Raw genomic sequence first — 1,209 nt, 5'->3', positions numbered from 1 at the left:
CATATACGTCAAAGAATAAAGGGCACTGAAGAAAATCTGAGGGTCATGAGAAGAAACACCATACCCCTGAATCACCACTCCCCAGAATCAGACACAAAGAGGTGTCAGGGATGATGAAGTTGTATCATGGCCTCCCTCAGCACCCACTAACCCATGTTGATGGGCACAGTGGTACATTGTGATGTCTAAGACCCCAAAGCCACCATTGGCTGGGAGAGTGCCTAGCTGACCAATCAGATTGAAGGGTGTGTCTCCTCATTGTCCTGAGAAGGTATATATAGGGAGGTCAGAGGCAGAGATTCTGGGTTAGGCCATGTCATGCTATCATCATAAGGTAACATGGAAGCCACAGCAGCCAAGAAGACTTACAATGTGGTGTGCTTCAACGATGAAAGGACGAAAGAAGACCCTTTGTCCACTGAGATACCGAGGCCGTGTGAAGGTAAGATTATTCCATCTATGCTCCCCACCTTCTCCATTGACTTTGCTGCCCAAGACCTCTACACTGCCCTTGCCTGCCACAAAAGCCCTCATCAGCCGACATCCCTTTTCATAAAATCTCCCTTCCAACTGAGATGTTATACCCTTTCCTCAAAACTAATACCCTTCTCTTGTCTTTCAAGGCACGGAATATGACCATGAGGTTCAGAAGACATCTAAATGTAACCTCGAGACAGAAAATCGGATCATATGCCGTCAGTCGAAGAAGGTAAAGGAAACAAGAAAACCAAACTGTTTTTTCTGTTCCTCTGTACGTAAGAAACTGAATCAAAGCCAAAAAGGGTACTAAATATGAGGCAGAGTCAAAGAGTGAGGCAGAATCAAAAGAGAAGGTAAACTCAGCCACCCCAGAATGAGATACTCTGGAGAAGAATAATCTGGGCAGCCAGGAACTGAATAGAAAAGGTCAGACAGTTTAGAATTGTGTCTCCAGAGGTCTGCTTTCCTAGAAATGGCCAACCAGGAAAAGACTGAGTCTCACACTACCATAGTAAACTGATGGCTGTGATTAAAATACACAACAAATAATGAAAGATGATATTTGTGTGTGTGTGTGTGAATTTTCTGATGGGAAGAGAAGGAAGGAAGAATATAGGTGCCTACCTGTTAGGGAGGGATGTGGAGTCCCAAGAGCTGAGGGAACAGACCCTCAGTTCCCCAATTAGCCAAAGAGTAGATGTCACGACCAGGTCAGAAGTTTGCACAGAA

The 1,209-nt window shown here is 44.9% G+C and overlaps 1 protein-coding gene across 1 annotated transcript; it reads left to right on the top strand.

Moving 5' to 3' along the window:
• The first annotated feature begins 309 nt into the window (after positions 1 to 309).
• LOC129640308 (spermatid nuclear transition protein 3-like) lies at positions 310 to 996 on the top strand. The gene is made up of 2 exons (XM_055565536.1): positions 310 to 442; positions 624 to 996. Exons 1-2 carry the CDS (start codon positions 340 to 342, stop codon positions 788 to 790), a joined length of 270 nt encoding a protein of 89 aa, XP_055421511.1. The 5' UTR covers positions 310 to 339; the 3' UTR covers positions 791 to 996.
• Positions 997 to 1,209: the final 213 nt, after the last annotated feature.

Source organism: Bubalus kerabau, chromosome X (genome assembly GCF_029407905.1).
Source record: "Bubalus kerabau isolate K-KA32 ecotype Philippines breed swamp buffalo chromosome X, PCC_UOA_SB_1v2, whole genome shotgun sequence".
Lineage (NCBI taxonomy): Eukaryota > Metazoa > Chordata > Mammalia > Artiodactyla > Bovidae > Bubalus > Bubalus kerabau.
Note: the sequence above shows the minus strand (reverse complement) of the source record. Positions and strands in the feature narration are given on the sequence as shown.

Excerpts from the sequence above, each read along its gene's own strand:
- LOC129640308 (XM_055565536.1), top strand. The coding sequence starts at position 340 with ATGGAAGCCACAGCAGCCAAGAAGACTTACAATGTGGTGTGCTTCAAC. Across the intron at positions 443-623 it reads GATACCGAGGCCGTGTGAAG|GCACGGAATATGACCATGAG; the intron begins GTAAGATTATTC and ends TTGTCTTTCAAG.